Source organism: Melitaea cinxia, chromosome 8, assembly GCF_905220565.1.
Source record: "Melitaea cinxia chromosome 8, ilMelCinx1.1, whole genome shotgun sequence".
Lineage (NCBI taxonomy): Eukaryota > Metazoa > Arthropoda > Insecta > Lepidoptera > Nymphalidae > Melitaea > Melitaea cinxia.
The window spans coordinates 12,554,914-12,565,887 of record NC_059401.1 but is presented as its reverse complement, the minus strand read 5'-3'; the positions used below and the strand labels follow the sequence as shown (position 1 = coordinate 12,565,887).

Here is a 10,974-nt window from a genome sequence, read left to right as displayed (position 1 = left end):
ATTTTTTATTTTGATAAAATTTTTATATTGCAGCTAATAAATACATTTTACATTATTTTTGATCGAATGTAGTTAAGTATAATAAATGATTATTTAAATTTTTAATGTTTTACTTCTTCTATTCAACACTTCCCTATTATATTTTGCTTGTTATTCTTATATAATGCATCTTATATAACAAAATGCACCTACACCTACTTGTCTTAAACTAAAACCTACTCGACATAGTCTCTACTACGAACAACTATTATAAGAAGTATATTGACATCCGCAAGACAGCCACAAATATGAAAATATTATTATCCAGCAATGTCACTTGGAAAAAAAAGGTGTGACATGTTTGTCATTCATATATTATTTTTTTGCTAACCTAAAATGTTTTATCAAATGGCTTGAATTTGTTACTTTTTTAATTATTTTTTTACGTTATTTTTATAAATTCGTTACGCTAAATCTCAATTGTATCGTGACATATTCCGCTATAAGTTTTGATTTTTTTAACGGACCACAATATTACAATAATGAATATACGTTAGTCACAATAAAATGGAAAACGACCCGAATAACACAGTAAGTAAGAAATAGAGTCATAACACTGTACGAATTTTATGAATAATCATATGACTCTAGGATTCTTGCAGATAGAGTTACAAAATTATGTATATTTTATGATTTAGCATGTTTTACAATTTATGGCTGTTAACATTGAGTTTACGTTCCAATGTTAACTTTCTTCGATACTTTTAAGTTATGGTTGGCTGGCTAATTCAAAAATAGCAAAAGCTATTTAAACTGACTCTACATGTAAAGAAATCAGTAACTCTGAATAACTTCTTTAATACGATTATTAAATACAATTTTAATAGGAACATTTTATTTAGGAAATATTTCATAGGTTTACAATTATACTTTACTCTATCACATTCAAACGAACGAACTTGAGAACTAGATGTACGTAAAAGCAAGCACCCTGACGGCCATATATCCTAAATCAATAAAAATGTTATTTCTCTACTATTTCTACTTACATGAAAACTGTTAAGACGGCGGGTCGCGAGACTGGGCGATGCATGTCGGTGGCTGCGATGCAGGCTCTGCACCGGCTGCGTGAGTGTCGGCTGCTCTGCGACGCCATAGTGCGCGCGGACGATGGCGCCGCTTTCCCCGTTCACCGCGCCATACTCTCGGCCTGCAGCCCATATTTTTTGTTAGAATTTTGTTATTTTGATAAATTATATATTACATTATATTATTATTATATTTATAATACATATACAGGGCCTTATTTACAACTACATTACATTCACGAGAGCAAAGCGATGTGTTAATATCGGGTGTCGGTTCAGAAATTCTTCTTCTTCTAATCGAATACGCTTACCTTCGGCGCATTGAAGTCACTGATGTTAACGTACACGAGCTCCTGATGACGGCCGATTACCTCGCCTTCCTTGGAGTTCTTCAACTTTGTTGTGATCACCTAAGGAGTTCGCTTAGCCCTAAGAACTGTCTAGGTATTATGATGTTTGCCAGGTATGCGTTTCTTTATTTACTTATTTGAGTTGACATTTATTGCAGTTACAGTATAAAACCAAGGCATACAACAAACAAACTTAATTCTTGTATCCTTTATATTCAACGCTATTATATACATATTATTTTTTTACCGAATCTATCACTCTAATTTCGCACACATTATGGTATAATTTTGTAAAATTGTTTTAGTATTTATTGCGTTTTTCTTTAAATATCTAAAGTTACTGTGTGCAAACATATTTCAGACGAGTATTTTGCTATAAATTAGAAGCTGATGCCCGACGTTACTTGTTGCGTTATTTTGTGACAGTCGCGACACAGAGTAACGAGTTTCTTCATTTGCCAATCGATGAATTAAACAGCATCATATTTGAGGACGAGTTGAATGTTAAGAGCGAGGAGGTCGTATGGGAAGCTGTATTGCGTTGGGTAAATTACGATCCAGATGTACGTTGGCATCATACTGTTAAACTGATGGGCAGTATACGACTAGGATTACTGGATACTCAAGTACTTAAACATAACATATGTAATTGTATGGTATTTGATTTTTTCGTTTAATTAACAATAGAAATGTCTTCAGTTCTTTTTAGAAAACGTCAAAGATCATCCATACGTAACGGGAAATGAAAGTTCGCGTCCTATAATTATTGAGACTCTTAAGTTCCTTTACGACCTGGAAATGATTGCCCAGCGAGACGGTGAGGTGGCGACTCCAGAAATAGCACGTCCTCGAGTCCCACACGAGGTTTAAAAATTAAATATGTTTAATTGTTAACATCAAATTTTAAAACATATTACTAGACTTCTCAAATTAGTTTTAAAAATATTATTTTAAGGTCAATTGAATATTATAGATACGTTTCTCCTCTTTTAACAATTCTCGTTATTTATTTAAGACATATTTAGGATAACTTTTTTTATTAATTTATATATATAGTATATGTATATATATAGTAAGAGACATTTAAGATATATGTTAAACAAAACCCGATTTTATTTTCCTTTTTTTAACACGTTTTATGAAATATTTAAAACACATTTCGATTTAGCTTACTAAGGTTTAATAGAAACATTTTAATTAATTTAATAAATCAAATGTACCTAATTTTATAATGTGACCTGAGAATCGCTACAGATAAATATTGTTTTTTAAATAAAAGTCTTATTTATTTGTTGTATATAACATTTAGCAACAGGAAAAAATGTCCTGAAAATCTCAAATTCTGGGAAAACTGAATGTGTTCCATAATAATATATTTTCTGTAACACGTTTGCACATATTTATAAATTAAAATTTTGTCAAAATATCAGGTACTATTCGCAATTGGTGGCTGGAGTGGTGGTTCACCGACGGCTTTTATAGAAACCTACGATACACGAGCAGATCGATGGATTAAGGTACAGTCTTTACAAAGGTATTCAACTAACAAACTTTAATAAAATATTTACTGAGATAGGGCACAGCAGGAAAGTTTCTGCTCAAAATATAGCGCGGACAGACACACAGACAGAAGATCACAGCTAAATAATACTGCTTTCAAGCAATGTTGTATTCTTGTTGGTGAGTAAGGTGACCAGAGCTCCTGGAGGGAATTGGGGATAAGGTTTTTGGAGATAGGAATTTTGAAATTGTCTCAATATAAATTTAAAGTTTTGTATTAAATAGAAATTAATAAAGCGTATTTTTGTATTAATTTATATATAGTATATGTATACAGGATTACATAGTTGATAAAGATGTGTCGACTTAATGACGCTGTATTTCATCCTATTACTAATGTTGTATTAAAAAACAATTTACACATTACTAGCGACCCGCCCCGGCTTCGCACGGTTGCAAATACCATCAGTGTTCCTCTACTCTATTATACATTAAAACCTTTCTCCAGAATCACTCTATTTACTAAAAAACACCGCATCAAAATCCGTTGCGAACTTTTAAAGATCTAAATATACAGACTGCGGGAAGCGACTTTAGTTTTATACGTTTATATGTAATGGTTTTCAAAAGAGTAACTGCGGAGTTTCTTGCCGATTCTTCTCTGCAGAATCGACATTCCGAATTGGTGGTAGCCTTACTTTTAAAAATAATATCACCATTTCAGCCTAATACTGCTGGACATAGGCCTCACAAGTTCACGCCAAAAATGGCTATTTAAAAATAATAATAATTTTAAAAGTTTAATTTGTAAAATGAAATATTGTAATAATGTTTTGGATTTTGATTTTAGTCGGCAACGCGCTTGCGATACTTGTAGTGTTGCAGATGTCGCATGTTGCAGAGTCTATAAGATTCGGTGATCACTTACCATTAGTGAATCCCGTACGCTTGTTTGTCAACCTAGTTATCTATGCAAATAAATAAAATTGGAGTGTCTGTTTGCAATATTAAAACCACCGCTTTTACTAAATGCATATAGATGTATATACGGTACATATAATAAAATAACATTTTTTTACATTTTTTGTCTGTCTGTCTGTCTGTCGTTATTATCTTAAGTAACTTAAAATGTAAGTTAAATATATTTTTTGATAATAGTTTTTTATACCTTTGAACATATGTTTTAATTTATAGAATTTATTGAAAACAGTGCATGCCTAACTACCCTATGGAAAAAATCTCATAAAACTTGGACAAATGCAGACCAAATTCTCAACCAAGTTATGAGAGCATACCAAGTTATGAGTCTACGAGAACTCTTATGCTCTCATAATTTGGTATGAGAATTTGGTCTGCATTTGTCCATGTTTTATGAGATTTTTTTCCATGGGGCACTCGCATATTTAGATTACATGTTATATCTTCTATTACTATTTACTTGAAGGTGGAAGAAGTTGACCCAGCCGGGCCTCGTGCTTATCACGGCACAGCAGTATTAGGTTATTGTATCTATGTAATAGGAGGGTTCGACGGAATGGATTATTTTAACTCATGTCGCTGTTTTGACGCAGTTTCCAAAACATGGCGAGAGGTCAGTGACTAAAAATAATCCTTAACAAGTAAAATAGTCTGAAGTGATTTGATACATATACAACGGCTTTTATAGAGTATGATGCTTAATATTAATTTAACCAATTTATCTTGTTATAAAGTTTTACTTTAAGTATGTGGTTTTTAGGTGGCTCCTATGAATGCGCGTCGATGTTATGTATCTGTAGCTGTACTTGGTGAAACCATATATGCGATGGGTGGTTATGATGGTCATCATCGTCAGAATACAGCGGAAAGATTCAATCACCGCACCAATCAGTGGTCTCTTGTTGCTCCCATGAGCGCTCAAAGATCAGACGCAAGTGCTGCTGCTTTAGAAAGTAAGAATAAAAAATTGTAATAGTTAATACATGATTAATTATTTATTTTACTGTTCATGTTAACGAGGTCGAACCATGCCTGGTGGTGTTGGTTTTAATATTCTTATTCTTACGAAATATTTTAAATTTAAAGTTGAACCAGAATCATAAATTGCTGTGTACCTACATAAACGTTGGCATTTTTTTGTCAAGCTAATAAGCTGACTTTTATTATAACTATTGTCTAGACTAGTGATTGTAAAGATCGACATAATACATAATAGTTGTGAAGACCGATATTATATTCAACGGAATGTACAAAGTTCGTATCCATTTGTTACGTTGGTTTGAATAAAATAAATGCACGATTCGTACATATTGATAAACTATGAAACCAGTTCGCGCCGGAATTATCAGTCAAAGTAAAACAATAGATTTTAACAAAAATAACAATAAATGTATGGAATTGTTTGATAATCGTGTAACTAAAATTAAACTACTAATAATCCCATCGGTGTAGTTTTCCTTTCCGATTTTTATATTGATTATGTATATGTATATTAAAATATGTATTGTATTAGTCGACTTTTGCCGACTAAATACAGCTATTGAGCTGGCCTACTCTAGGAACAAGAGACCGTGTGTGCGCGATAAAAATATTGATTTATTTTTTATTATTATCAAAAAATATTTGTTGATATTATTATCGCTGGAACGTTCTCGAATATTCGGTCATGACTGTCAAGTCTTGTCATTTACTGATAGTAAACCTTATTCTTGAGAGATGTTAAAAAAAAACAAGTGTACTTTAGACCACACGACTGAAGGAAAACTTCAGCACAATAAGCCTATACTGTGTCTTAGATATACGAAACGTAAGGGGGCGTCCATAAATTACGTGTCGAAATGTTTTTTTAAATTTTCTGTCCCTCCCCCCTGGTGAGATGGCGTGAGATTTTATTTAACCCCCTCCCCCATCCCCCAATCTCACGTGAGATTTTTCAAAATGTGGGTTTCTTACGTAAACGCGTTGGATTGTTATTGAAATTATTTTCTTTCGAACGAATTAGTGAATGATCTTAATCGTATTGCGATTACGTTTAAGATTAAATCTTAAGCATGTACAATCTTGATTAAATGGACCAAAATAGTATATTTTTTTTATGTTTCAATCAGAAAAAAAATTGCGTGATATTTGCCGAGGCCCCCTTTCTCTCCAACGTAAGATTAGATAAGATTTGACTCGACCCCCTCCCCCTTAAACATCTCACGTATTTTATGAACGCCCCCTGACTGGATATGACAGAAAAAAACGTGTGCTCGCACCTCTTTCTCTTGCTCCGTTTGCTTCGCCAGACCACACTTTTCGTAACGCTCTCGTCACGCAATCACCAGCTTACTCCTCAAGTCAAGCGTGCGCAAAAAAGAAGTTTCAACAATGCTTTTAAGACTTGCAAGAAAAAAAAGACAAAACGAACATTATATATTGCAGATAAGATCTACATAACGGGTGGATTCAATGGTCAAGAGTGCATGAACAGTGTTGAAGTATATGATCCTGAAACGAATCAATGGACGAATTTAGCGCCTATGCGGTCGCGGCGCTCCGGCGTCTCTTGTATCGCGTACCACAACAAGGTATCTAGGTATAACGACTCCGTATTTTAGAAAAACATCTTCTCCTTATCAGACCCATTAATGGAAGATCAATCATTGACAAACAAGAAAGAATAAATATTTATATAAAGACACTAGCGACCCGCCCCGGCTTCGCACGGGTGCAATGCTGATACTAAATATACTACAGAATGTCTTTATTTATAGTGTGAAGCTAGCTTATTACATGGTTATTAACATAATAACAACAACATTCCAATATGCGTCGTTAGATCACATGTTGTTATAGAATGCGTTGAAGAAATAAAGATTCACTGCTCGTTCCTGGTGAAGTACTTTTTGAGTTTATCCCGGACATACATACAGACAAACAGACAAAAATTCTAAAAAATATATTTTTGGCTTCGGTGTCGATTGTAGATCACACCCCAAGTATTCTTTTAAAAAAATATTCAATGTACAGTTTTGACTTTCCTACCATTTTATTATATGTATAGATAGATATCATTTATCAGCTTACAATAAAATTGTTTATATAACAGATATTATATAGGTATGAATCTAAAAGCCTGATCATTTACATACATCTGGATCCAGATATGATATCTATCTATACATATAATAAAATGGTAGGAAAGTCAAAACTGTCCATTAAATATTTTTTTAAAGAATGCTTGGGGTGTGATCTACAATCGATAACGAAGCCAAAAATATAGTTTTTGGAATTTTCGTCTGTTTGTCTGTATGTATGTCCGGGATAAACTCAAAAAGTACTGCATGGATTTACTTCAAATTTGGCACAAATATTATTAAGAAGTCGGGTCAACATATAGGCTATATATTATCACGCTATCACCTACGGGAAACGAGCAGTGAACTTTTATTTCTTCAACGCTTTAGATTAAGATTTATTTTATATTTGCTGAATATTTCTAAGGTTGTGGCAGTATCCACTCAAATTAATTATACAGCAAATTTTTATTGTACTGATCTTCGACGGTAGTTTAGCAGTGTTTTCACGATACAGATCTATGTGATTGGTGGTTTCAATGGTATATCGAGGATGTGCAGTGGCGAGGTGTACGACCCCAACACGAACACGTGGTCGCCAGTGCCCGATATGTACAACCCACGGAGCAACTTCGCCATTGAGGTCATCGATGATATGATTTTTGCCATTGGCGGATTCAATGGTGTCACAACCATTTATCACGTCGAGTGCTACGATGAAAGAACCAACGAATGGTTAGACTTTTGTTGTTTCAAATTTTGTGCCAAAAATATTTGTCTCGAGGAAAATTTTGGAGAAAACATGCTGTTCGTATTCGTTCGTTGTTGTAGGTTAATGACAAGATGATTAAAACTTTTTGATTTTTGAAATTGACGTTTTTTAGTAGGTACCTACCTAAATAGATTTAAAAAACTATCTGACCCAAAACTGTCAAACATAAGTACCTACGCTTTAGCCTGTAATATTCCTCTGCTGGGTATAGGCCTCTTTCCCCTTATAGGATTAGGATCAGAGCCTAAACCACCGAGCTGCTCCAATACGGGTTGGCGAGTAAGTACCTACTTTCTAAAAAATATTAAAAAAACTAGCGGTGCCCGCGACTTTGTCCGCGTGAATTTAACAAAAATGTTATCGTTCAGTTCAAAGAGTTATATAATAAATACATTTCTAAAATAAAAGTCTTATCACATCAGCTATCTGCCAGTGAAAGTCCTGTCAAAAGCAGTCCAGCTGTTTCAGTTATTAGCCGAAACAAACAGACAGACAGATAGATAGACAGACACAGAAAAATTGTAATAAATGTTATTTTCGTTATGTACCGTCTATACACCCATATGCATTTAGTAAAAAGCGGTTATTTTAATATTACAAACAGACACTCCAATTTTTTTATTTCTATAGACTAAAACGAACCGGTAAATATTTGCCCAGTCTTGTTTTTGGCGCTTAGCATTCATTTCATCATCCATTCATCACATGTTTATTAAAAAATAAAGTATTATTAAATTCATTAGGTACGAAGCGACTGATATGAATATATACCGCTCGGCACTGTCAGCATGCGTGATCATGGGACTCCCCAATGTGTATGATTATATCCACAAACACCGTGAGCGCCTCATGGAAGAGAAACGACAGAAGATTTTGTTGTCAGAGACTGCTCGGCACGGTCAACATCGCACTGCTTTGCCTGATGTTAGAATAATTGCTCAATTTTTGGCTATTTCCTTAAAATATGGCTTTTTGAATAGATTTTAACCATTTAGAACAAAAATTTAATCTTACTCAGCGGTGAAGAAAATTATTTTCAGAAAACCGTCACGCACGTGTTAGAAGAAATTCGAAGACAACCTATCTGTCATTAAATCGCAGAGGAGTAGTGTGGATAATTAAATTATATGTAAACTTTATTTTCCCAATTATGAGAATAAACCATGTTATATTTACAGTTAGTAGAGTGCAGAAGGAACAAACAAATGTGTAGATAAATAGTTTAATTACAATAATTTCCGTCATAATAATTTACTACACTTATACAGTACCGCAGCTTAGTCTAAACTAACATATAATATGTTAGAATGGAGTATATCTATACATCTAAAATCTATACATACATATAAATAAAATTGGAGTGTCTATCTGAGAATTCAGACAGGCATTTCAATATATTAAAAACAGAAAGACGGACAGACAGACAATAATTTAAAATTCGTTTGTTTATGTTTTAGTGTCCTGTATAACTATATGCACTTGAAAAAACAGTTATTTTGAAATCACAGACAGTCACTTAAATTTTATTTATATGTAATTATTTATTCATAAAAAAATGTAGATAACTGATAGTTTCTATAAAATTTACTTGACTTTCATCATATTTACTATTATAATTAAATAATATTAAACAAAATCATAGCGATAAATTTGTTCCAAAGGTCGTACTGAGTACACAGTACCTACATCGTAATCTCATATCAATTTCTTCATTATATGATTCTGTTGTAATATTCGTATAATATATAAGGTGTTATGATCAAAATATTTAACAAAAAAAAAAAAAAAAAGTAATAATTTAGAAAAATCTAGGACAAATCGATTTTAATGAAGTATTAATGATAGATCTGTTTTTCTGTTTTGTTCTGTTTTCTTGTTAATTATGTTAATTATCTCAGCTACAGCTGATATGATAATCATTATTATTACGTCTAAAATAGTATCGTTCTTGAATGTATATCTGACGTATTAGCTTTTGAAATCTATTCCGTTAAACTCTGACTTTAGGCTCATTAAATAAATTACAATAATTGTACTTGCTAGCAAACGAAAAGTAATACGTAGGTAGACCAAAAATAGACAAGTAAATACGCATTATTAGAGATATCTCAAAAATTACTTATTAAATTATGATCATCGAAATCTGTCCACCCAGTAAAAAGTTCTGAGGTAACACATAAAAAATACAGTCAAATTGATGATCTCTTCCTTTTTTGAAGGAGGTTAAAACAAATGCGGTCTATACTCGCTACATACTATAAGTACATGCTCGTATTCATACTCAGTAAAATATATAGATTTGTACATATATCTGTGGTATCCACCACCACCACCACTTTAGTAGGCTAATAACGTAGTAAGGCTAATACAGTCCACTGCTGGACATAGGCCTCCAAAAGTTCGCGCCAAAAATGGCGTGAACTCGTGTTTGGCCCACAGTCACCACGCTGCGGTATAAAATATGTTAAATATTAACGTAAAGAAATTGTCAGGTGCATTTGATAGAGGACAACGACGATATGCTGGAACAGCTTGGTTTGATGGAAAATCAGGCAAACAATGATGTACCGGTCCCACCGCCTCCGCCACCGCCACAGCCCATGGAGCAAGAGAGAAATTAACATGCTGCACAAAATTGGTATTTCAATTACCCATCATTATACTCGAAACTCAGAAGTATCGTACATATATGAAAAATGTTAACATTACGCATACCTATTTGCTTTACTAATAACAAATTGCTTAAATTTTAATTAATTTGAATTTCAATCGAAATCGGTTTAATAGTTTATTAAAGTATTTAACGTCGAACATTCGTGTTTACAGGTAACATACTACAATATATAAAGAGTAACCCTCTAGCCTTATTATTAAGACGTTGAGATGACATTTAATAGGTAGCAATATGTTTTTAAAATTATTACGGAGTCAAAGATTAATTTGTAAAACATTTACAATATTGGCATATTTTTATGTGATAACTTTTCATATTATTGTGAATCATATCTGTATTTTGGATTATTTTTAAACAGATTGTAATAAATTTTTCGGAAAACTATACGATTTTAAGTTGTGAATCTTTTGTTTCATTTGAATAAAAATGGTTTTTTTTTTAATAAATTAAATGATTAAAAATTGACTAGAACGTGCCTACACATTTTGCCACATCATATTATTATTTAGTTATCTACCAACAAATTTATTTATTTTGTTTGACTCTATTTTTAAAGAATCTAATTTATTCTAAC

The 10,974-nt window shown here is 32.7% G+C and overlaps 1 protein-coding gene across 1 annotated transcript; it reads left to right on the top strand.

The window, feature by feature from the left end:
- Positions 1–546: 546 nt before the first annotated feature.
- LOC123655728 (kelch-like protein 10) lies at positions 547–10,803 on the top strand. The gene is made up of 13 exons (XM_045591484.1): positions 547–570; positions 1,044–1,207; positions 1,279–1,530; positions 1,779–2,043; positions 2,117–2,281; positions 2,848–2,934; positions 4,362–4,508; positions 4,656–4,848; positions 6,320–6,465; positions 7,472–7,689; positions 8,470–8,650; positions 10,219–10,364; positions 10,553–10,803. The coding sequence occupies exons 1-12, from the start codon at positions 547–549 to the stop codon at positions 10,345–10,347; spliced, it is 1,971 nt and encodes a 656-aa protein (XP_045447440.1). The 3' UTR covers positions 10,348–10,364; positions 10,553–10,803.
- Positions 10,804–10,974: the final 171 nt, after the last annotated feature.

Bases quoted from the DNA above. Each gene is read 5' to 3' on its own strand.
- LOC123655728 (XM_045591484.1), top strand. From the start codon at position 547: ATGGAAAACGACCCGAATAACACA. The intron at 2,282-2,847 runs GTTTAAAAATTA...TCAAAATATCAG, and splicing joins GTCCTCGAGTCCCACACGAG to GTACTATTCGCAATTGGTGG. The intron at 4,849-6,319 runs GTAAGAATAAAA...TATATATTGCAG, and splicing joins AAGTGCTGCTGCTTTAGAAA to ATAAGATCTACATAACGGGT.